The 22,866-nt window shown below is 41.7% G+C and overlaps 1 protein-coding gene across 2 annotated transcripts in view; it reads left to right on the top strand.

The window, feature by feature from the left end:
- DENND3 (DENN domain containing 3) overlaps positions 1-22,866 on the top strand; it is a 178,484-nt gene that overhangs the window by 65,545 nt on the left and 90,073 nt on the right. For both annotated transcript variants that reach the window (XM_033934187.1, XM_033934188.1), the window contains exons 5-8: positions 3,269-3,380; positions 10,779-10,898; positions 14,027-14,245; positions 21,450-21,580. In XM_033934187.1, coding sequence (XP_033790078.1) covers positions 3,269-3,380; positions 10,779-10,898; positions 14,027-14,245; positions 21,450-21,580 — 582 coding nt within the window. The remainder of the gene's footprint in view (positions 1-3,268; positions 3,381-10,778; positions 10,899-14,026; positions 14,246-21,449; positions 21,581-22,866) is intronic.

Genomic DNA, 22,866 nt, shown 5'->3' with positions numbered 1-22,866 from the left:
AAACAAAGCCCTGCCAGCTCAACATCTCTTTCTCTAGTTCAGCAGCCAGAACTTTGATTTATAAAATGACAATTATACAGAATATTGTTTCTTTTTATACTTTAATAAAATAAGTTCAGTATAAAACTATTCGAGGCTTGTGTGGATGGGATTAGATGGTTTGTGGGCACGGGGCAGGCACCGAGCTTGTGGGGACGGGTCGGTGATGGGGACTAAGCTCGCGGGGACGGGATGGTGATGGGGACAAATTTTTACCCGTGTCATTCTCTAGTATAGACCCCTGCGGCACTCCACTGTTTACTCGCCTCCATTGAGAAAAATGACCATTTAACCCTACCCTCTGTTTTCTATCCGATAACCAATTCCTAATCCACAACTGAACTTTGCCACCTATCCCATGACACTTTAATTTTCTCAGGAACCTCTTGTGAGGAACTCTATCAAAAGCTTTCTTAAAGTCTAGATACACTATATCAACCGGCTCATCTTTATCCACATGTTTATTCACACCTTCAAAGAAGTCAAGCAAATTTGTGAGGCAAGATCTCCCTCGGCTGACCCATGCTGACTCTGTCTCATTAAATTATGTTTGTCTACATGTTCTACAATTTTATTTTTTATAGTTGTTTCTACTATTTTGGCTGGCACTGAAGTGAGGCTTACTGGTCTGTAATTTCCCAGATCTCCCCTGGAGCCATTTAAAAAAATTGATGTAACATTGGCCACCCTCCAATCTTCAGATACTACAGACGATTTTAGCGACAGGTTACAGATCACTAACAGCAGGTCAGCAATTTCATGTTCGAGTTCTTTTAGTATCCTGGGATGTATACCACCCGGTCCTGGTGATTTATCACTTTTTAACTTGTCAATTTGACTTAGTACATCTTCCAGATTCACCGAGATTTCTTTCTGTTCCTCTACATCAGGGGCGTCAAAGTCCCTCCTCGAGGGCCGCATTCCAGTCGGGTTTTCAGGATGTTTCCAATGAATATACATGAGATCTATTTGCATGCACTGCTTTCATATGCTAATAGATGCTAATATGCTTTTATATGCTTTCATATGCTTTTATATGCTAATAGATATCATGCATATTCATTGGGGAAATCCTGAAAACCCGACTGGATTGTGGCCCTTGAGGAGGGACTTTGACATCCCTGCTCTACATTAACACTCTTGAAAACCGTTTCCAGTTCAGGTAGATCTCTTACATTTTCTTCCGTAAAGACCGAAGCAAAGAAGTTTTTCTGCTATGGCCTTATTCTCCCTGAGCGCCCTGTGGAGGGAACTGATCGGCCTATAGGGCAAGGTAAGAGGGTGAACTAGATCTGGGCAAGAGAAAGCACATATTACTAAACTTAGAGCAGAATTAAAAGACCTGGAATTGGCTAATATAGAAAAGGCTCTGTGTAAAACATGTCAGGAATACTTTGAGTTTAATAATAGGACAAGTAGGCTCTTGGCCCAAAAATTAAAAATACAGACCACAAGAAACAATATTGTAAGTATACTGGACACGCAGGGAGCGTGATGCACTACACTGACTATAGGGTAGTTTTTTAAGTCCTATTATGAGGAGCTTTACCTGGCAGATAAGACAGTGAGGGACACGGAGATAGATACATATTTAACAACAGTTCCATTGGAGGCCATCTCTGTGGGGGAGGTGACTCATCTCTCCAGGCTGATCACGGCTACTGAAGTAGCAGAGGTTATTCATTCCTTGCCATTGCACACTTCACCAGCTCTAGGTGGGTTTACCAATAAATTTTATAAAGTATTCCAACAGATATTGATTCCTTTACTAGTACCAGTTTATAATAGGTTTGATAAGAATAATCCACTTCCACAAACTTGGAAACTAGCAGCAGTGACTTTAATTCATAAATAAGGGAGAGCTGTACTGCCTATTGCCCTATCTCCCTGCACAACACTGCTTATAAAATTTTCACAAAAATTCTAGTGTTAAGATTACAAAGTCATATGCCTAAATTGACCCCCCCCTCACACATCCACAAAGATCAGAATAAAAAAGTACATACCTGTCTCCAGAACATCAGCACCTAGTATAGGAAAGCCTAGTAGAGCTGCACACAGGTGTCTTAAATTGCCGGGGGGGGGGGGGGGGGCGGTCTAATGAACCATAAAGAGGAGTAGCAAGTCCCTTAAGCCACTCTAATCACTACATTTATGACAGAAAATGTGAGCCCACCAAAACCCTACTCTACTGCCATATAAGTGCCACCTGCAGCTATAAGGGTTATTGTGGTTATAGACAGGTGGGTTTTAAGGGGGGCTCACCATAACCTGTAAGGGAGTTCTGGTGAGATGTTTGTGACACCCTTTATGTGAAGTTCACCTGTAAGGTGCCCCACTGCACTGTTGCCATGTCTGGATGGCCAGTCCATTACAAAATTGGCCCCTCCCACATTTAAATGGTCTTCTTCTGGACGTTTGGGACTTGGCCAAAATTTTGGTCGAAAATGTGGTATAAAGATAGACATAGTGGTAGTCTGGGCGACTCGTTGGCCATGGCATCCAGATAAGATGATTTAAAAAAAAAATAAAAAAATTCTATATGTATTTTTTGAAAATGGACAAAATCAATACTGTTTTAATGACCACATACTGGTTTAAAAAATCTCCTTCCTTAAATACTTCTCATATTTTACTGATTTACTTCCTTTAAGATGGAAATTGTGATGTAAAGAGGCATTTTGAAAAATGTTTCTTTAGGTCTGAAACAAAAAAGGGTGCCTTATTAATGATTCTACCTTGCTGCACCGTATGCCTGGAATCAACTGCCTGACTCGATACATCAGGCTCCGTCTCTGGCAGTATTCCAATCCAGGCTCAAAGCCCACGTTTTGATGATGCTTTCAATTCCAAACTCCAGCTTATCTTCTAAGCACCAATATCTATCTTTCCCACCTGAGCACAGTGCACCTGATGCACCTCCTTGTCCAGTTTGTCTGTCTTGACTAGATTGTAAGCTCTTTTGAGAAGGGACTGTCTCTTCTATGTTTAATGTACAGCGCTTTGTATGTCTAGTAGCATTTTAGAAATGTTAAGTAGTAGTAGTAGTAGTAGTATTGTTTTTAACTATTATCAGAATTTTTTTTTTCTTTTCATAATCCTAAACCATTCACACTGAAGAATTGTGGTTTAAGTTGCAGGGTATACACATTTTTATGTTCTGGTTGAAACAACATACAAAATAATCAATATTGGGGTTGATTCTTTTTTTTTTTTTGTAATTTTTCAGCTTGTTGGTGAATTTGAAATCGTGTAAAGACCTTGATGTGGATGACCGTATAAAAGAATTTGCAGCAAAATTATCTTTGATACCTAGTCCTCCACCAGGACCACTACATTTGGTAACTACTCTGACTTTCTCAAATTGACTTTACATAATGTACCTGGAAGCTACAGTATTGCAGATCATTTGCTATACAGTCGGTTCTCAAACCTTGTTCTTGGGGAATCCTGACAAATGTGTTTTTCAAGATATATATAAGTTGAATGTTATTTTTCATCTCAAATTTTCAACTTTTATTAGAATTTGCTAATCCACCCATTGGACAATATCTTCTGGGCAGCTTACAATTTAAAAAAAAGTGAGAGGCAGTGTGAAACCTGAGTGAGTAAAAATTTGACAAAGACATAATAGTGAGGGGAAGGGGTAGAACTCAATAAATCTGATAGTATAGTGTGGGGAGGAAACACATTTGGGAGAGCCATCATGTCCATCACACTTCTCCAAAAAATTAAATAAAAGGCCCTAAGAGAGGAATATGGGAGAGTTATGACTAATCACCTGTAAACAGAAAAGTTTTAAAATCCGATTTAAACCATTCCAGCGGTTTGAAGCCTTAATAATGCCGGGAGGAAATTCCAAAGTTTGGGGCCTCATACAGAGAAGAGAATGATGAACATGTTTGTGAGCTACTTCATGATATGTGGGGATGACAAATTGGTCTGATAACCTAGGTATGCATCTGAAAATCTGATCTGAAAGCTGAAAACTATTTTGGTTTTCAGGATAACAAAGATATTTACAACTTAAAGTGATTCTTTGTAGGGGAGTTGTAGATCAAAGAAATGGAAGAGACTACAGAATAGTATTATTTCTGTTAGGCTTTCAAAAAGAAGCAAAGATCTCCATCATAATCATTGTTAAGGCTTTGATAGAATCCATCCATCCATCCTTTTTTTCCATTTTGTGAGGACCTTTCAGCACCTTCATTATCACAGCATATTAGGAGGTGTATACCATTTTACTAAGTCTACCTGTCATTATAAAAGATAGCCAAATATATATTCAGGAATAATTAATTGCCCCATGTGTACTAAACTGCAAACAGATATGAACTAATGTGTGTTTTTACTTCAACCGTCTTAGCAAGAGCGGTTGAAGTAAAAACCGACATGGTGGGGGCAGAATTAAGTTCGTGTTGATGCGGGTTCTCTGAGGCAGCATGGCGAAACGCTTCAGAACCCGTTGAACCCCTGCATTAAAAGCTAAGTCTGTTTTGAAGTTAAGCATTTAAAAAGACAAAAAGTAATTTAAAAAGATCAAAAAAGTGAGAGAGTATTATACTTATAGATACTACAGGGACCAGTGCTATGATTGAGAATTGAGCCGTATCAGTAGTGGGCTAAAAAATTTTGCTTACCCAGCGGTCTCATAAGCTAAAATCGGTTCTCTGAGCATTGAGAAGTGTTAGAAAGTGTGTGTTATAATCACCTGTGTGCACATTAGTTCATATCTGTTTGCATTATAAAAGATAGACCTGTGTGGATTACCGTATTTTCACGCAAATAACACGCACCCGTATAAAACGCGCACACGTGTATAGCGCGCAGAAATCACTATGATAAGCACAAAAACTTTGGTATAACGCGCTCACGATTATACCGCGCATGCTGCCCGACTCTCCGTTCACCCCCCTGACTTCCGTGCACTGCCCCGCCTCTCCGTGCGCTGTCCCGACTCTCCGTTCACCCCCCCCTGACTTCCGTGCACTGCCCCGACTTTCCGTGCGCTGTCCCGACTCTCCGTTCACCCCCCCTGACTTCCGTGCACTGTCCCCCCTTGAAGGTCTGTCCCCATCCTGAAAGCCTGATGCCCCCCCCCCCGACGTCCGATACATCCCTCCCCCCGAAGGACCGCCGATTCCCCAACAATATCGGGCCAGGAGGGAGCCCAAATCCTCCTGGCCACGGCGACCCCCTAACCCCACCCCGCACTACATTACGGGCAGGAGGGATCCCAGGCCCTCCTGCCCTCGACGCAAACCCCCCTCCCCCCAACGACCGCCCCCCCAGCCGACCCGCGACCCCCCTGGCGACCCCCACGACCCCCCCACCCCCCTTCCCCGTACCTTTGGTAGTTGGGCCAGAAGGGAGCCCAAACCCTCCTGGCCACGGCGACCCCCTAACCCCACCCCGCACTACATTACGGGCAGGAGGGATCCCAGGCCCTCCTGCCCTCGACGCACCCCCCCCTCCCCCCCAACGACCGCCCCCCCCCAAGAACCTCCGACCGCCCCCCCAGCCGACCCGCGACCCCCCTGGCGACCCCCCCGACCCCCCCACCCCCCTGCCCCGTACCTTTGGTAGTTGGCCGGACAGACGGGAGCCAAACCCGCCTGTCCGGCAGGCAGCCAACGAAGGAATGAGGCCGGATTAGCCCATCCATCCTAAAGCTCCGCCTACTGGTGGGGCCTAAGGCGCGTGGGCCAATCAGAATAGGCCCTGGAGCCTTAGGTCCCACCTGGGGGCGCGGCCTGAGGCACATGGTCGGGTTGGGCCCATGTGCCTCAGGCCGCGCCCCCAGGTGGGACCTAAGGCTCCAGGGCCTATTCTGATTGGCCCACGCGCCTTAGGCCCCACCAGTAGGCGGAGCTTTAGGATGGATGGGCCAATCCGGCCTCATTCCTTCGTTGGCTGCCTGCCGGACAGGCGGGTTTGGCTCCCGTCTGTCCGGCCAACTACCAAAGGTACGGGGAAGGGGGGTGGGGGGGTCGTGGGGGTCGCCAGGGGGATCGCGGGTCGGCTGGGGGGCGGTCGGAGGTTCTTGGGGGGGGACGGTCGTTGGGGGGGAGGGGGGTTTGCGTCGAGGGCAGGAGGGCCTGGGATCCCTCCTGCCCGTAATGTAGTGCGGGGTGGGGTTAGGGGGTCGCCGTGGCCAGGAGGGTTTGGGCTCCCTTCTGGCCCGATATTGTCGGGAAGTCGGCGGTCCTTCGGGGTGGGGGTGCGAGTGGTCCTGCCGGGGGGGGGGATGTATCGGACGTCGGGGAGTCGGCCGGGCAAGAGGGCTTGGGCTCCCTCTTGCTCCGATCGTGGATGCGGGTGCGGGTGGGAGCGCGTGCGAGCGGTCGTTCGGGGTGGGGGTGCGAGTGGTCCTGCCGGGGGGGGGGATGTATCGGACGTCGGGGAGTCGGCCGGGCAAGAGGGCTTGGGCTCCCTCTTGCTCCGATCGTGGATGCGGGTGCGGGTGGGAGCGCGTGCGAGTGGTCGTTCGGGGTGGGGGTGCGAGTGGTCCTGCTGGGAGGGTGAATCGGGCGTCGGGCGGGGTGGGAACTATGTTTTAAAACTTTTGTATACCGCGCTCACGCATATAACGCGCGAGGGGTATGCGCGGTAGGTAAAAACGCGTATAACGCGCGCGTTATATGCGTGAAAATACGGTACTATATTTCTCCAAGTACAAGCAGGTATAATATTCTCACATGTGTGTGATGTCATCCATGGAACCTGATATGGACACTACCAAGTGCTGTGTCACTTTAAATCTTTAGGCGGTGCCCATACTGTGCATGTGCTGGTGCCTTCCTGCCCAACATCGGCTCATGGGACCATCAGTTCTTTGGTTTCCGTGAAGCTGAGAAGTTGTGTCTTCAGTTTTTTCAGCACATCAAACTTTTTTTTGTGCCTTGCTATACCTATTTTTCATTGTTTTCCTCATAATTCATTTTTTTAATCCTATTTCTGTACCTGAGTTTGGTTAATTTTTATCAGCTTTTTGTTTTTTGGCCTTTGAGCTACTCTAAGCCCTTTTTTCCTCCTGGGAGCGTCAACCATTTTTGGCATCCTAGTTACTCGAGCTCCCCGGGCCATTGAGCTATTTGACTTAGCTTCGGCTGTTTTCCCTTCCATGTCAAAGAGAGTACTAAGTGGCTTTAAGAAACGTTCTCAATGTAATCTCCCTGAACTCCATAACTCTGAAAGGAACTGTCTTTCCCATCACCCCATTGATTAGAATCTTGGGAGTCCATCTTGGAAAAACAGCTATCCATAACGACCCAAGTGGACCAAGTCATACACAAAGCATCAGCACTCTTAGGAAACTTAGATCCATAAGAAAATTCTTTAATCTGACCTGAATGGTCCATCCAGTCTGCCTAACAATACGTACTCCATAAATTAATCATTTAATTTAAATGGCCCTTTTTCTTAGATATTTCTGGGCCAGAAACCCAGAGCCCTGCCTGATAGTGTGCTTAGGTTCCATCTACTGGAGTCTCCGTCAAGACTCGCTCCACCCCATCTTAACCATCCAAGCCATCGAAGCCCTCCCCAGTTGATTTATATGATTTAAGGAAGTATTAAATATGATGAGTCCACACTTGTAAATTGATATTTATTATGTAGATGGAATAGTGCAATGAAAACCCGAAGCAGTTGCAGCTCCTGAAGACGCTGATTCAGTGAAACACAGTGTGGTGTCACCATAGTGCGGTGTTGTGCTGGCTGAAGAAAAATTTTCATTAAGGATTGGAGTGGTGGAGAACCAGGACATCAGTTGCAGCTAAGATCATTGGAAATTTTATCATTGAGGCAGCATATAGCATACAATGTTGAGACATTAGGGAACTGGTAGTGGTAAAGTGAAAAGAGCAGTGGTTGAACGAACTTAAATCCACTCTGGGTTTTATATCTCATTGGGGATTTTTTTGAATTTCTCCTTTGAGTTTTATAGGGAATAGGTGAATTTATTTATGTGCATGGTGTGGTTATATAAATGTTATTTATAAATGTATGTAATTTAAAAAGTTTTAAAAATGTATTGTTTGACAATAAATTTATTAGAAATTGCCCAAAAGGCTTCTTATTGATATTCTATTGTAACATAAGCAGAAGCCATTTTAGTAGGTTACAGCCCTGGCTTGTATTGTTTGGTTATCCGAGAAAATTAGACATGCGCAGAATTCGTATGCGCTATCTGGAGGTCACTATTGAGTTTCATCTCTCTGACCGTCTGTTTGTGCTGACTCATTCTTCCAAGTGGAGTGCTCCCACTTCCAAGGCCACTATTTCCAGATGGATTCGTAAGGCCATTTCATCAGCCTACATTCTTTCTGGGAAACAGTCCCTCCTATTTCTGTAAAGACGCATTCTACAGAAGTGTGGCTTCTTTAAGGGCTAAAGCTAGAGTTGTTTCCCCAGAGGAGATTTGCAGGCAGTGATGTAGTCCACTTTGCACATGTTTACTAAATTTTACCGAGTGGATGTGGGGCAAGATAGGACTCTGCCTTCATGTCCTCGATCTTGAGAACCGGTGCATCAGTTCGCCTTAGCTCTTTGGGATTGCTTTTGTAGATCCCACATGTCTAGAATGTCTGACTTAACTGCACTGGAAAAAGAGATTGTTCTTACTTTGATAATATATTTTCTGGTAAATAGGCAAGACATTCTGTAGTTCCACCCTGACCTTCCTGGGCCTGCCTACTGTCTCATTTTGTTTATGCTTCTCCAAGTTGTTTCTTGGATGCCAGTCAGCCCTTCGGGGTTTTGAAGAATTCTGTATATGTGTTCATGAGCATACAGGGGTCTTTCCTGAGCTCCTATGATACCTTTGTTAGCTGTTTTGGAGTTGATGTTCTCATGTTCCTTTATTGAGCAGAACAGTTAATTCTTGGGAATGTTCTCATTGGAGTCCCTATTTCCTAGACTTTCCTTGGAGCTCTTTGTGCTTGGGTGCTAAGTGCTGGTGGTGCTAGAGCTCCAAGTGAAGTAGAGGAGAGTCACAGAAAAAAATCCGGAGTGGATTCTTTCTGCATATGTCTGCGGCCATTGGGAGATAACCCACTTGTCTAGAATGTCTCACCAATCTACTGGAAAAGATATTATCAAGGTCCAGATTCACTAAAGATAGCGACTATGGCTGATTTTTAAACAGCGATTGATTCACTATCAAGTTTGCATGCAAATGATTTGCATGGAGGTACAAATCATTTGCATGCAAACTCACTGACTCAATCGCTCAGTGAGCGATTGAGTCGGTGCAGAGCCCTGTCAGTAGTGACAGGAGAAGCAGCCTCCTATCACTGCTGTCAGGGCTTTTGTCCAGAGGCTTTTTTTTTCTTTTATAATGGCACAGATACTTTGCATGTATAACACACACAAAATATCTGCCCAATAAAAAAAAAAATGAAAGCCCTCCCCAACTACCCATGACAAAGCCCCCCTCCCTCCCTTCCTCCTGAACCCCCCCCAAAAAGGCAGGAGGGATGCCCACTACCTCCTGCCACCAGACGCTTGCCACTGCCGCTGTAAATGAATGGAAGGAGAGATGCCCACAACCTCCTGCCACTAGATGCCCCCCCGCTCGCTGTTGCCGTCAAACTATTAAATATGGTAGGAGGGATGCCCACACCCTCCTGCCACCAGATGCTCCATCTGCCTGCTGCTGTCAAACTATCGGTATTAAATATGGCAGGAAGGATGCCCACTCCCTCCTGCCACCAGACACCCAATGCCAATGAATGGCAGGAGGGATGCCTACTCCCTCCTGTCAGCAGAGTGCCTCCCCTCCCCCCTTGGCCCTGTTACCTTTCGTTGGGAGCAGGAGGAGTTCCTCCTGCTCCTCTGCCAGTCGCCGCTGTCTGCAGTGCGGGCCTTAGGCACCTCCCCATGCATTATCTGATGCATGTGGAGGGGCTTAAGGCCCTAATTAGGTCAGATGCCTCAAGACCCTCCCCTTGGGTGGGGTCTTAGGTATCTGAGCCAATCGGGGACTCCTTAGGTTCCCTCTGTATCCTAGATACAAAGGGGAGGAGCCTTAGCGTCTGGTGGCAGGAGGGGGCATCTGGTGTCAGGAAGGTGTGGGCATCCCTCTTGCCATTTGTTGGCATTGGCGGTGGGTGTCTGGTGGCAGGAGGGAGTGGACATCCTTCCTGCCTTTATTTTGTGTTCAGGAGGGAGGGAGGGGGCTTTGTCGTGGGTATTTGGGGAGGGCTTTTCTTTTTTTTTTTTTTTATTGGGCAGATATTTTGCGTGTGTAATACACGCAAAATATCAATGCCATATTTTTAAAAAAATGAAAAAAAAAACCCCTAAGCAGTTGGGTTTTTAGGATCGTAAAACCCGATGGAAAATAGGTCAAGCAATGCAAGTGAATGAATCGCTTGGCTATTTTGCATGGGGTTTTACTAATTTGCATGGCTGGATAGGATGGTCAAGGGTGAAAACACGCGGTGGGCCGTTTTGTGGGGTGGTTAGCAGCGATCATCGCTAAACCTATTGTGTTTACTTCCAAAAGCTCCCTTACTGTTTGTCCCATAGGCATCCTATACTCCATGGGATTAAAGATTTGAGATATGCGTACTTTCTTTTTTAAATAACAGAACAATACAAAAGTCTTTATGTTGCATTTTGTGATTTTAAAAATGAGCTTATTTTTTTTCTTTAATAGATTTGTAGTGTCATTGAGTTTGCATACAGACTACTTTTGGGTGTAATTAAAGTAACTTTACAATCTGTCATCCTAGGTATTTAATATGAAACCACTTCAGATAGTATTTCCATCAGGAGAGGATGCTGATAGTCCAGTCATTGACTTGGATCTTCACCTTCCATTATTATGCTTTACACCTAAACAGGTGCTACAGGTAAAGAAGAATCTCTGTTGAATTTTTCTTCTACAGATGCATTTTAATTCTTTGTGTATGTGTTGAAATATAACATTTCAGATCTTCAAAATAATCATATTTTAGTACAGTACATTGATCAAAGGTGTTCTTGAAATGGATAATTATTTTAAATTTTTATCTTTGCGCATTTTGAAATTTAACAAATCATGCAAATACAAACACATAAAGAAATAAAGTTGTGGAAAAAAATCATGATTATCAAAATGCAATGAAAAGTGAAAAACAAACAAACCAAAACAAATCCTCATGACTTCCTAAAGTTCATAAATTCACAAATAAGAATTCCAAAAAATCTAAAGGAGACTGAAGAAAAACTTTACAAAAGAAAAATAAGATTTATGACTTCCATCTGAGCTTATAGCAAATACAAAAGAGAGCATAATTAAACAGTAGCATTAACTAAGCTACCCTTAGAATCTCCAATAGCCAATCTCTTGGTAGCCTAAAAAGCAGACATTTGAGAGTGCAAAAATTACATACTTTTGAGAATTTAATCTAACAATACATTCACAAGAAAAGAGAAGCATATTAGTTATAAAACCCCAGATGTTGCAACAAGAACTGGGTTTTTTTTCTTCTTTTTTAGTTTGAAACATCAGGAAAAATCCACACTTTCTAAATGTTGTTTTATAAATGAAGGAAAATGTAAAAAGAAATATGACAAAGATTGATTTAATTAAATAATTGTATGGAAAGGGAGGGAGGGGAGAAGGGGTTTAGATATATATACATTTGTTATTATCTTGATAGATTTATCAAGTGATGTTAGTAAATCTATGTATTACTTATATTGTACACTTGTTGAAAGTTTAAAAATGAATAAAGAATTTAAAAAAAAATAATAATTTTCAGATGATTTTTGGCTACCAATTTTGGTCTATAGGTAAGGCAAAAGTACCATCAAAAAACATTGCTATAGAGCACTGAATGTGGAGCCCTGTAACACTCCTTGAATCTCACCTAAAGAATGTTCAGACAAACATAGGGCTCCTTTTACAAAGCTGCGCGCTAAATTGCCACGCACGCTAGACGCTAACGCCAGCATTGAGTTGGCGTTAGTTCTATCCGTGTAGCTTGCGCTAAAATTCTGCTTGTGCTAAAAATGCTATCGCAGCTTTGTAAAAGGAGCCCATAGTCTTATGATGTTGACAAATGAATAAACATTTCTAAACAATTGCATGGCTCATATAGTCCATATAAGAGCAGGAGGAAAAAGCCTCGGAGCCCCACCATTTCCCTCTAGAGATTAAATAGTGTGCATTTAGGGTCAGTAAAACATCATTGGCATAAAAAACCTCCTGTCTTATGATAATGAAATATATATTTTTTAGCCTTGTGCAATGCAAGAAATGCATCTGGAAAACTTAATATCGTGTGTTTATCAAGCACTACAGGGATATAGACATAGAATACTCATATCTGTGGATCATGAAGCACCGACTTTGATCAGTGTTTTCCCATAATAGCTACATCAGTTTGCAATCATCCCTTTATGAAAGAAAAACGTATGTAGAAGTGCCTGTATCAAAAAATTCATACCCAATGTTAACCTTCAGAAGAATTTTCATGGCCCCATGTCTTCCTGCTGCATTAAGATGGCTGTAGCATGTTGAGCTCCTGAAAAAGCCCAGCCCCAAAAATCGCACTAGGGATTATTTTCAGGGAATGTCTTATTTTTGGGGAAACACGGTATCTACCCTTGACACTTGCCATGCTATACCTATCCCTCCCTCCCCATCCCTTTGTGCACCGGAATACCACCGATCCAAAAGATTTTTTAGAGCATAAAAAAGATTAGAGAAACTGAAACACTTGATATAGAGCTCTGCAAAAAGTGGTCTAGAAGAGAACTTTACAGCAGAAAGTTTCCCTGACTTATATTTGAAAAAATGAAATTATAACTTAGAGGAAAAGTCATCAATGTGTGCTACAGTTAAGTTACTTTACCACAAGTTGTGCTATTTTAGCACAAGGTGTCATTAGATAAAATGGAACCCTGTGCTAAATTACCATGTTTCCCTGAAAATAAGACCTACCCTGAAAATAAGCCCTAGTTAAGATCCCTCCCTCCCATCCCTTTGTGCATCAAAACACCACCGACCGCCTTACATACCTCTGAAGCCTCAAAACCGGTGGCAGCACTCTGAACGGACTGCTTTGTGGCCTTCCCCGCCAGGGCCTTTCCTCTGCCGCATCACTGATGACATTAGTGATGTGGCAGAGGGAAGGCCCCAGTGGGGAAAGCCGCGATGAAGCCCGTTCAGAGAGCTGCCACTGGTTTTGAGGCTTCAGAGGTATGTAAGGCGGTCAGTGGTGTTTTGATGCACAAAGGGATGGGAGGGAGAGATCTTAACTAGGGATTATTTTGGGGGTAGGGCTTATATTAGGACCTACCCCGAAAATTATGCTAGGGCTTATTTTCAGGGTAGGTCTTATTTTCGGGGAAACACGGTAATTTAGCACAGGGTTCCATTTTATCTAATGACACCTTGTGCTAAAATAGCACAACTTGTGGTAAAGTAACTTAACTGTAGCACACATTGATGACTTTTCCTCTAAGTTATAACTTCATTTTTTAAAATATAAGTCAGGGAAACTTTCTGCTGTAAAGTTCTCTTCTAGACCACTTTTTGCAGAGCTCTATATCAAGTGTTTCAGTTTCTCTGATCTTTTTTATGCTCTAAAAAATCTTTTGGATCCTTGGTTTTCACCTCTGGAGTTGTCTTCATTTGTGCTGGAAAGGCCTCTCATCTGTCCCTACTATTTGATTCTGTTTGACTTTTTACATGGGATGTTCTTCCGTCTCTCCTTGTTTGGCTGGACATTTGACTTCTTGCCAGCAACTGCTTGACTCTTTAATGATATATTAAGAAAAGTTATCCATGCTATTTTACTGTTAACCCAGATTATTGTAACTAGGTCTCCATGCATAAAATAGGACCTGTGCTAAAACTGCATGATTTGTAGTAGCCCACATTGATAACTTCTAAGTTGCTATTTGACATATTCATTTTTCTTTTCGGTAGCTATATTAAATGTAAATATTGAAGAAAGATCATTTTTGTTTTGTGTGTTTTTTTTAACAGATTTTATCTTTCATTTTAACTGAGCAACGGATTGTGTTCTTCTCTTCTGATTGGGCCTTATTGACGCTCATTGCGGAATGCTTTATGTTGTATCTTCATCCTATTCAGTGGCAGCATACCTTTGTGCCTATTTTGTCTAGTCAGATGCTGGACTTTATAATGGCCCCAACATCATTTCTTATGGGGTGTCACCTGGATCATTTTGAAGAAGTTAGTAAGGTCAGTTGTAAATATTTTTGTATGTAGTTTGCGAGAAATTGCTTGCACTGCTGTTGTCATTGCTTGCATTGTGCCTTTTTCATGATTGACAGGAAGATTTTAAATGGACATTATTTAAACTTAGTATAATTTTTCTTTTGCCCATTTTTATATTAATGATCATTTTGTAGAAGCCTTTGTCATATCTGTTTGGTTTTAATAGATATTACAGTGACATGAAAAATAGTGGGCCTGGGAAAGTTAGGGCCTCTTTTACGAAGCCATTTAGTGCGGGCCGCTGTGGTAATGGCCCCGAAGCCCATAGAGATTTAAAGGGCTTCGGGGCTGTTGCCGCGCGGCAGCCGCTAGCAAGGCTTTGTGAAAGAGGCCCTTAGTGTTGGATCACAGAAATAACTACGTATGCATTTTAAATATATAATGTCCTCCCAAACTGAAAAATAATCTTTCCAAAATGGTATAGAGGAGTAAAATAACAAATGTACAAAAACAGTGCGCCTCATTTAATATTCATTAGAATGGGTACCACATAACTATATGAATAGTTAATTTATTATCTCTAGTTAGTCTAATCCAGTGGTCTCAAACTCAAACCCTTTGCAGGGCCACATTTTGGATTTGTAGGTACTTGGAAGGCCTCAGAAAAAAATAGTTAATGTCTTGTTACAGAAATGACAATTTTGCATGAGGTAAAACTCTTTATAGTTTATAAATCTTTCCTTTTGGCTAAGTCTTAATAATAATATTGTCATTTATGGTTAAAAAGACATATGATTAAGAAACTGTTTTATTTTACTTTTGTGATTATGATAAACATACCGAGGGCCTCAAAATAGTACCTGGTGGGCCGCATGTGGCCCCCGGGCCACGTGTTTTAGACCACTGGTCTAGTCCATACCTGTGGATTAAGTCCTGCCAGCAGGTGGAGATGGAGATACTGAATTACCAGAATGATGAGAGTTGGTGCAGCCTGGAATTCTCCAGTATTTCGTTCCCTTCAGGAGACGGTATAGGTCTTACCTGTTAAAGAACTCAATACATGGCCTATGTCTTTGAGATTGTGCAACTCCTGGGGTTAGAATTGCAGCCTTTATCCCAGTTGAGTGAGGAGGAATTTTGTCCTGGGCAACCCCATGTTATAGCCAAAGGGCCTTAGCTTGGTGATATGGCTGGCATAGGGCTACTGCCAACAAGAGGGTAGGTTGGTCCTCATCTCCCCTATTGGGCATCTCTACAGTGAAGGAGGGAAAGGAAGCACTATACATACATCCATTGGCTCAATGTGCTGTACTATTTATTGTTCCATGTAAGCTGACTTTTGCCTATTGCCCATAAACATATATATTTACAGCAATTGGGTTGTTGCGAGGTCAGTAAGATGGGAAGGGGGCTGCTAACCTTCTCATAATACTGACCTCGCAACAACCCAATTGCTGTAAATATATATGTTTATTGGCAATAGACAAAAGTCAGCTTACATGGAACAATAATACAGCACATTGAGCCAATGGATAAAATACAGAGTGGCCTGCTCTGATATGTATCCATCCTAAAGTCTAAGGCAACCGGTATTCTACTTATATACTTTTAGTTCAGCAGCCTAGCCTAGTTACAGATTACATACTCACTTTCTATTAGGTTGATACATTTATTACATTACATTACATTAGTGATTTCTATTCCGCCATTACCTTGCGGTTCAAGGCGGATTACATAATAATAATAATAATTTATTTTTTTGTATACCGCCCCACCAACAGTTCTAGGCGGTTCACAACAAAGGAACTGAAACATTTCAGTAACAATACAATTTCAAAAACACAGTGCTACTATAAATACAACATCACTTAAAAGGTACAATAAAAAAACATATCCTAATAAAAACCATCGTAAATATGCAATAAAGAATCAACATTCTTGTTTATCAAATAGGTAAGTTTTCAGTAATTTCCTAAATGTAAGATAAGTATAAGCTTGGGCGACTCATCCAGGAATTCATCTTCCTCGCCTAATATTCTAATGTCCTGTCCAAAAAAGTTTTGTAACGACAGGCCCTTGGGGTAGGGAAGAGGAACATACCCGAATTTCTGGTGCATTTTTTTTTTTTTTAATTAAACAATTTCAGGTAAAATACCAAATAAGAGGGTAATAAACCAAAGAGAGCCTTATAACAAATACACCCAAACTTAAAAAAACACTCTGGCCTCAAAAGGCAACCAATGTCAGGACATTTAGAAGTACATAAGGAGTAGTCTGGACATTTTCTAAGTTGCTAAGGATTAGAGAGTGTTGCAGGAGATGCTTGGGATGGATCTGGCTGTCTTAGTTTGGTTTTATGTATTTTTTTGAATAGTAGGGTTTTTGTTTCTTTGTTGAAGGTTTTGTAGTCTGTGGTTGAGGTCAGTAAATTGGAGAGTTGGTGGTCTAGTTTTGCTGCTTGAGTGGCTAGGACAGGGATGTCAAAGGCCCTCCTTGAGGGCCACAGTCCATTCGGGTTTTTAGGATTTTCCCAATGAATCTGCATGATATTTATTAGCATACAATGAAAGCAGTGCATGCAAATAGATCTCATGTAAATTCATTGGGGAAATCCTGAAAACCCGACTGGATTGCAGCCCTCGAGGAGGGACTTTGACACCCCTGGGCTAGGAAGTTGTCATACAGTTTTTTTTCGTTTGACGTTTTTGGTTGTATAGTGCCTACTATTTAAAACCATAAATGGTGACAGCCCAACCTAACTGAATAACCGCCTCGTCCAAACTACATCAATTAGACATGGGAAAACCCACACGCCATTCACGCACCCTTCTATCAAAGAAGTCAAACGGGAAAAAACTATAGGCTCCTTTTACGAAGGTGCACTACGGGTTTTACCGCATGTACCGGATTAGCGCATGCTATAGCGCGCGCTAGCCAAAAATCTACCGCCTGCTCAAAAGGAGGCAGTAGCGGCCAGCGCATGTGGCATTTTAGCGCGCGCTATTCCGCGTATTAAGGCCCTAGCGCGCCTTTTTAAAAGGAGCCCTATATGATGGCCTCCAAGCCACACAAACAACAAAACAACAAACAAAAAAATGATGATTCTACCTGTAGTTTGCTATCAAATGGGTATACCACCAGTATTTTTTCATGGATCTTTTTATAAAAAATTGAACTCGATTATTATAAAATTTATTTGGCTTGGTAAAACTCCTAGAATTGCTATAGCATCTTTGCAAAGACCAATTAAGGAGGGCGGGGTAAATTTTCCAAACTTTTATAGGTACCATCAAGCCTATATTTTACGTCAAGGTATGTATTGGGTCCTCCCGGATCTCATTGAGTATACTCCTGATTGGTTATATTTGGAATGGCAACTCATGTTTCCTTTACATCTTTCTCATGTGCTCAGTATCAAGATGCCCAGATTGTACAAAGAAAATAGAATTCTAATGGATACTTGGAAAACATTACGGTTTGTCAGTAATTTAACAGCAATTACTATTAATAATTCAACGAATCAATCCATATGGCTAAACTCCAAGATTCAAATTGGCGGTTTTAAGATCGTCTGGAAACATTGGATAATTGCAGGTATCAGAACTTTAAATGATGTAATTACTAATGGTAAGCTGCTGGATTTTACACAATTGCAACATAAATTTGGGCTTCACAAATCGCAATTTTTTCGTTGGTTGCAATTGAAGCAGGCCATTCAGGCAGGGTTCCCTGAATGGAAAAAATTTGAATAATCAACCTAGCATAGAATTTTTATGTTTTCAGGTGGACTTTCTGGGACATCAGGCCGCATACTGGTATAAAACTATTAGTGAATTGGTTAAAAAAAAGCCTAAAAATACTCTTAGGGATATTTGGAGCATTGAGATTAAGCATGATATTTCAGCATCTCAATGGCCACAAATTTGGTCTTGGAGAATGAGATGTACAATGTCAGCGTCTATGAAACAAACTTGGTTTTTTTTTGTTACATAGAGCTTTTTGGACCCCAGTTAGATTGCAAAAGTTAAATAGTTCTTTGTCTAATAGATGCTGGCATTGTAATCTGGATATAGGGACTTTAAATCATCTTTTGTTCTATTGTCCCCATATCTTAGCCTTTTGGAACTCAATCTGGGATCAAGTAAATTGTTTATTGGAAAATCACGTAGCATTAACTTATGATACTGTACTTTTTGGTATGTCTATGAGAAAAAAGAGTCAGATATCAATGTGTAATAACAAACTTTTATTGATTTTGACCGGAGTAGCCATTCAACATATTACTAATAACTGGAAAAACCATAGTAGGCTCAATTTTAAATTTTGGTGGAATTCAGTTTGCCACATATACAGAATGGAAAGATCAATAGCGGTGCAAAATGGAAATTATAAAAACTTCATTAAAATTTGGGAACCATTAACGTCCTTTTGTCATGATTGATGCCATTTTCCTAATATTTCTATATTTAATATGTAAGATAAGGGTGGGGTGGGGGGAGGGTTTCTATTATATGAAAAATAAAAATTACTAGAGGGATTTCAGGATGGGAGAGGAAGGGTTATATTTACAACTATAAGTTATAATGATAAGATGTACAAGTGGTTAAATCTATGTTATTGTGTTGCAATTTTTGTACACTTGATGAAAGTTTTAAAATGAATAAAGAATTATATAAAAAAAAAAAAAAACAACAAAACTCGACAACCAAATCTCCAATCTACTGATTATGACCCCAGACTACAAAACATTCAGAAAAGAAATAAAGACCCTACAAACGACTTAATACTGCTAGCTCCTTCCCACTCCCAGTACCACTTCCTAATACCTTCCCAGTTCCCCAAAGCAACCTCATCCACTCTTTATCTCCTCTAGAAATTACCAGATACAGTGGAACCTTGGTTTACGAGCATAATTCGTTCCAGAAGCATGCTCGTAAACCAAGTTACTCGTATATCAAAGCGAGTTTCCCCATAGGAATGAATGGAAACTCACTTTGATTCGTTCTACCTCCTCCTCCCCCTCGGCTACCGGCGCAGCTCCATCACCCCCTCCCCCTGCTCTAACCGGCATTGCAACCCCCTCCCCGCGAACACCCCCCCCTGCGAGAACCGCATCGTACCCCCATACTGGAAGTGGCATCTTCCCGCCCGACCGCCCTCCCTCCTAAACATTATCCTTACCCCCATCTGCTGCTTGTGCGAGTGAAAGAAAGCTTCTGCGCATGCTCAAGGCCCAGCCCAGGGAAGAGGTGGGAGCTTTCTTTCACTCACACAAGCAGCAGATGGGTAAGGAGCAGGTTTGGGAGGGAGGGCGGGCAGATGCCGCTTTCAGCACGGGGGTGTGATGCGTTTCTCGCGGGGGGGGGGGGAGGAGGGGTTTGCAATGCTGGTTCGTGGGGTGCGATGCCGGTTAGAGCGGGGGGAGGTGCTCATGTATCGGAACATGCTCGGTTTACGAGACAAAAGTTTGCTAATTGTTTTGCTCGTCTTGCAAAAAACACTCGCAAACCGGGTTACTCGCAAACCGAGGTTCCACTGTATCTTCTTCTTGTAATACGTTTTTGTAATTCTTTTGTAATCTGCCTTGAACCGCAAGGCAATGGCGGAGTAGAAATCTCTAATGTAATGTAATGTCTGAATAGTCTGAATTTTTATCTCAGAGCCATATTGAAGCATGATGTAACCTAGTGCCAAAACTGACCTTTCTATTTCCCTGACAATACATTCTTAATACTAAGTTCAATAATTTCTGTGAGTAGGCCCCCTCCTCTCCTGAGCTTCATTGTCCTTCATTAGTAGTTTAGATAACTTTTGGTAGGTAATGGTGCCTGGACTTATCTTCTTATTCTTGTTTTGGGTTCGTCATCTTCTGGAAAGTCCTAAAGTAGCCAAGGCTGAACCATCAGCAGATAACCAATGTTGTAATAGTCAGGAGATGCTTGCCAGCTTTTGGGGGCAAAGATGAATCTCATATAGAGCATATTGTTTTTTCTTGCTGACAGAGAAATATGATTGTCCAGAAACTAGAATTCAATAGCACAATGTCTCTCTTCAAAATATAACTTTTGGGGTCTCATAGAGGTCTTCACCTACATTTTCATGAAGGTCTTACTCCTGATTTTTCCTTATTTCCTGCATATATTTTAGAAGAAGCTCTTCATTGCAGACCCTTTTCTAAAATACTGCTGGAATTTCTCATTTTCTAATCTGGTTGTCTCGGTTCTGATTTCTTTATTTCATCTAAAATGGGATTATATACCTGCTGTATACATGTTGATAAACAGATAATTTATTTGGATAGTGGCTGAATATTGCTGAAATCCAAAAAGGTTTCTCCTCAGCACCTGTCTTGCCCAGATTTTGCTCAGTTTGAAAACAGCCAACTTTGGCCATATAATGAAATAGCCAAAAGTTAGCTGTTTTGTCAGGGCAAAAGTTGTGGGAAAAAGGCTTAATTTAGTTTGTATAAGTCCTTTTGAATATCAACTTAATTCTTTTAAAGTATGCCCTGCTTGAAATGGTTTAAACAAGGCAGCATTTACATTGATAGGCTTGGTATTTTCCAGAATGTAACTCCTTCGTGGTAGGAGTATAAGATTGTCTAAAGAGCTAAACAAATGAAAGAACTTCAGCACAATTAATCAAGACATGGACTCTGTGGCTCAGGCTCTGCAGATGGAGTCAGCAGTGGATGGCTATGCATCTTAGTTCCTACATATGGCTACTACTGTGACTACCCTTCTTGACCAATAAAGTAGAACTGAGAGTGGTTGTCAAAAGAACTTAATCCAGCTCTTCCTGACAGAGTTGTTTCGGCTGGACATCTAAGTTGGGAGCTGTCAAAAGAGGGAAAATGAGTGATAAAAGAAAAAAATTGGGGGGGGGGGTGAAATGTGTAGATGTTGTGTTTTGTAACAGGTATACAGTAACTTTAAAAGCCTCCATCAAATTTAAGCTATTAAGATTATACCCATAGCTTTGAAAGGTTTGAGAGAGAGAGGGCAGTCATTAAAATAATCTGAAGTTTCATGATGTACAAGTGTTTGATTCTATAGCATAAATGTGGCCTTCTACTGACCTTGGACCAATATATCTTTGTTCTTTAATCTGTCATTTGTTTTCAGTAATTAAACAACTTTTTCATTCTGTAACAATATTGTAGTGAAATATAAAATTAGTTCTTGGGTATATATTTGCATAAATATTTTCCTTTAAAATGTTTTCCAAGGAAGGTGAAGACTTAATTTTAATAGATATTGATCATGGAAATATTACACACTCAAAATCAAGTGCGGAAGATAATCTTGACATTGACATCCCAGATATCCCTTCAGAAGCAGCTGAAATGTTCATAAAAAGGTAAAAAAATTTGATATATTATAAAATCCATTTGACTCAATCTGTTTATAATGTATATTCTCTGAGAACAGACATAATATTCTCATATATGGGTGATGTCATCTACCAAATCCATTACAGACACTACCAACTGCACTGCATGTGTGTTAGTGCTTTGTAGAACCATCATTTCTTTGTTTTCTGCAGTCCTGTGAAGCTGTATCTTCAGTTTTCTCTTCAGCACATCAAAAACCTTCCAAATCTTGCAGAAGACCCTCTTTCACCAAGAACTCTCAGCCCTTGTCCAGCTAAACGCAATGGAACCTGTTCCTCTGCAGACGAGGGGCTAAGGGTTCTACTTGATGTATTTCCTGATACCAAAAAGACCGGAGAGTTATAGACCTCTGGGGCCTCAACAAATACTTGTTGAAGGAGAAGTTTCACATGGTTTCTCTGGGAACCCTTTTACCTCTACTGGATTCTAACCTACACAGAATAAAGTTACCAAAATTTAAAATATAATTCAACAACCCAAATGCTAGTAGCGCACTAGAAAAAATTGTAGTAGTAGCAGCAGTTAATGTAGCTGGTTTTAAGAAAGGTTTGGACAAGTTCCTGGAGGAAAAGTCCATAGTCTGTTATTGAGACGGACATGGAGGAAGCCACTGCTTGCCCTGGATCAGTAGCATGGAATGTTGCTACTATTTGGGTTTTTGCCAGGTACTTGTGACCTGGATTGGCCACCATAAAGGCAGGATACTGGGCTAGATGGACCATTGGTCTGACCCACTAAGGCTATTCTTATATTCAAAGCCAGGGGGCTAGGAAATAAAAGACAGAAGACCTTGTACTTTCCCATTGTGCCTGAGTAGGGGACAGCAGAACCAATCTGAAATTGTTTAAAAAGGTGATTGGCTTTGTTCTCTAGATCTCAAAGAAGCCTACATTCACATATCCATTCTTTCTGCTCATAGAAAGTATATTTGCATTCACTTTGGAGCTTAACAGTTCCAGTGCAAAGTCTTGCCCTTCAGACTGTCTTTGGCCCCTCATGTCTTTATGAAATGCGTAGTGGTAGTGGTGGCAGCCCTTTACACATGGGGGTTTCATGTATTTTCCTACTTCATCATCGCAAGCAGATAATTCAATTCAACAATTTGTCTCCAGGGGCTGCTTAGGTTTGCTGTCAACTACCAAAAGTTGCATCTGAACCCTTGTCAGGTGCTACAGTTCATAGGGGCTGTCCTGGATATTACTCAGGGTTGAGCTTTTCTACCTAAGCAGAGAGCAGACAATCTAATTCACCT

Source organism: Geotrypetes seraphini, chromosome 2, assembly GCF_902459505.1.
Source record: "Geotrypetes seraphini chromosome 2, aGeoSer1.1, whole genome shotgun sequence".
Taxonomy (NCBI): Eukaryota; Metazoa; Chordata; class Amphibia; order Gymnophiona; family Dermophiidae; genus Geotrypetes; species Geotrypetes seraphini.
This window is presented reverse-complemented; position numbering and strand designations above follow the sequence as displayed.